The 2765-nt window shown below is 35.5% G+C and overlaps 1 protein-coding gene across 1 annotated transcript; it reads left to right on the plus strand.

Moving 5' to 3' along the window:
• Positions 1-1959: 1959 nt before the first annotated feature.
• On the plus strand, positions 1960-2373 carry LOC105619862. Its single transcript, XM_012201380.1, has one exon. The coding sequence runs from the start codon at positions 1960-1962 to the stop codon at positions 2371-2373; it is 414 nt and encodes a 137-aa protein (XP_012056770.1).
• The last annotated feature ends 392 nt before the right edge of the window (positions 2374-2765 follow it).

The raw sequence follows: 2765 nt of genomic DNA on the forward strand, positions 1-2765 counted from the left end.
ACTCTTCAGAGTTTACTATAAATGTTAGAGAGTAGTTCTTACAGAAACAGATTTTTAATTCTTTAATTTTTTGGAGAAGAAAATTAATGAGAATAAAATATTTGTGTTTTTGTTAAAAACTTAAATGTGTAAAAGATTGGTATTTATTGTCGATTTTTATATTTGAGACCATCTTAGTACAGTAAGCCATATTAGCATTTGAAGATATTACTTAAGACGATCTTATAACATCAAGAACTAATCTACTATAAATGTCGGTCCTAGACACGTTTATCTTTTTTTCATTTAATTTTCTGAATTTAATTAATTAGAATTTCTTCTGAATTACAACTCAGTTGGACAAATGGACGGTCGGCGAAAAGTTATACATGACACGTGTTGAAAGTCCCGTTTCCTTTTGTTAAGCTTATAACAGATCAGAAATAATTCGATTTCACGACCTACGATAACGGTGTAGACAAATTGCACGATCATCGTATCATCGCGGCGTCGATATCCCTGACTTTGAATTCGTTGTCGATCTATACTATCCAGCCATATCAATTTTTTAACAGAAGGAAATCAAGGACGTGCGCGATCGATAATCTAAAAAAAACATGAGAGAATAACGGGCATTCGCACACTTAAGTTTACTTAAGCGATGAGTAGGAATGTGATTAGGTATCGTCGAACAATCGATACTGACTTACGTCTAATCATTGAATATTTGACTTAATGCACGATCGAATAATGCAATTTCCATTTATATCACAATATTTTTAGGAGGATACTTTCACATACAAGAGTTGTGTTGAAATTTATTCTTTTATCTATTTTCTTACGAACGACAACAGAATAATATATAATAAAGATTATAAACACAAAATAATATTGGCCAAAGAAAAAATTACAGAAAATGTATAAAGTCTCAACATTTCGCAGACATATATCGTACTCAATACGCAACCGAATTTTTTTTACTATATAGATTGACTTTGCAATTTGTAACAAAGATTAAATTGTCTTAAATTTCTTAGCAACGCGTTAAGTTTACATAATCATAAGACTTTAAAAAGTACGGAAAGAATAATGGATTATTTAATAGAAAAGTGAAAGATTGTGATACTGTTTCTTCCTTTCTCATCAAGACTCATTCTGTACCGACACAGATTATTCAATAGTACAAAGTCCGGATGATATCTGGAACGTAGAAACTTATGTCGATTTCTGTTCAAGTTGCATTCGGTTTGGACATTCTATCTTTATTGTTTATATCTACATGCGGAAACCAAATAACAGTCTGAATAATTCGTTCAATCGCTTTTCGTTGATCTAATAGTTCGATGCATAGTAAATGTATCGTGTGTAATCACAATCAATACAGTTATTCCCTCATTATCTATAAAGATAATCGAGTTTTTCTATTATCATCATTCGCGCGCCGTTGCTGAACGACCCTGACCTTTGCGGAAGTGGGTTCATTGAACTACTGAAATCTCACACAAGATATTCGATCATATGTCTTTATAAAGCTCGCTAGAATCATCTTTTTACCGCATATCTCGTTGCCAGCCTTTCTCCAGCAATATCGACAGTCTGATTGTAAATAGAAAAAAAGAGTAATCTCTCTTGAAGCAATCGAGACAGTGCACTATCTCACGTACGACCTGTATACTATGACCTGTATGACTACATGAAGAAGCACATATAATACTTTCTAAATGCTTTGGACTGGAATCTCATTCTAAAGAGTGAAAATTGAAGTAGTCTTGAAAAAGAGAGATTCAATTTTTAATCTTTAAGAGTAAGATTTTTTCAAAGTGACAATACACTCTAAAAGTTTTAGAAAATATGCGTTAACAGTAGAATATATGATAAATTATTAATTTCTATTACAGCTAACAATGTCATCAGTAAACTCGTAATATTCGAAGCAACGTAAGAGGAACGAAAGAAGAGGAAGAGATAAATGACAGAGAGATGGCGTCTACCAGTGGGCACAAGAGAAATGGCTCCAGCTCGAGCATGTTTGCGCACAGACGTACCGAATCAGGGGGTGGTTTTGTTGGTTACAAGCGACCTGAGAGCGGTCACAAACGTGCCGAGAGTATATCTAGTGCCTTCGGCCACAAACGATCCGAGAGTGGCCACAAAAGGAACGAGAGCAGCGGCGGTTTCGGTCACAAGAGATCCGAATCCGGTAGCAATTATCATCCCGGACACCGGCGTAACGAAAGTATGTACGCGATGACGGGCCTTTACGCGGAAAGCGTCGGCACTGGCACCGACGATAATGCGGATCCACTGCAAGCGACCTCCGGTAGACTGACCCATGACACCGTCATAAGATGTCATAGTAGAAATCCGAGTTCCGGCCTTGTGGATCATAGGTAAGTGAAATGTGACTCTGTCAGACTTTAAAAAATAACAAGTGATGTGACTCCGTCTTCAGACGGCCATTTGAACTCTCGTTCATCCTTCACTCTTTTTATGATTATTTTTTCTTTACAGATTAAACGAGTCTTCTATTTTTTTTCCTTTCTTTTGATAAATAATTCACTCAATGTTATGTCGTTTTCATTGTAGTTAGTTATAACAAATAGTTTCTTTAAATGAAGAAAAAAGTATATCATTCTGCCTATCATTTCGAGTCGATTTTTGACACTGTGCTTTGATACCAATATTCACACTGCGAAATGTATTTCCGCATTTGCTTCAATAAAGCCTCGCTAAAGTGACATGGCTACAAATGCGACAAAATCGCGATTATGGGAATGCGAAAGATA

The sequence above is a fragment of the Atta cephalotes genome (assembly GCF_000143395.1).
Source record: "Atta cephalotes unplaced genomic scaffold scaffold00023, whole genome shotgun sequence".
Classification (NCBI taxonomy): Eukaryota; Metazoa; Arthropoda; class Insecta; order Hymenoptera; family Formicidae; genus Atta; species Atta cephalotes.

Excerpts from the sequence above, each read along its gene's own strand:
- LOC105619862 (XM_012201380.1), top strand. The coding sequence starts at position 1,960 with ATGGCGTCTACCAGTGGGCACAAGAGAAATGGCTCCAGCTCGAGCATG.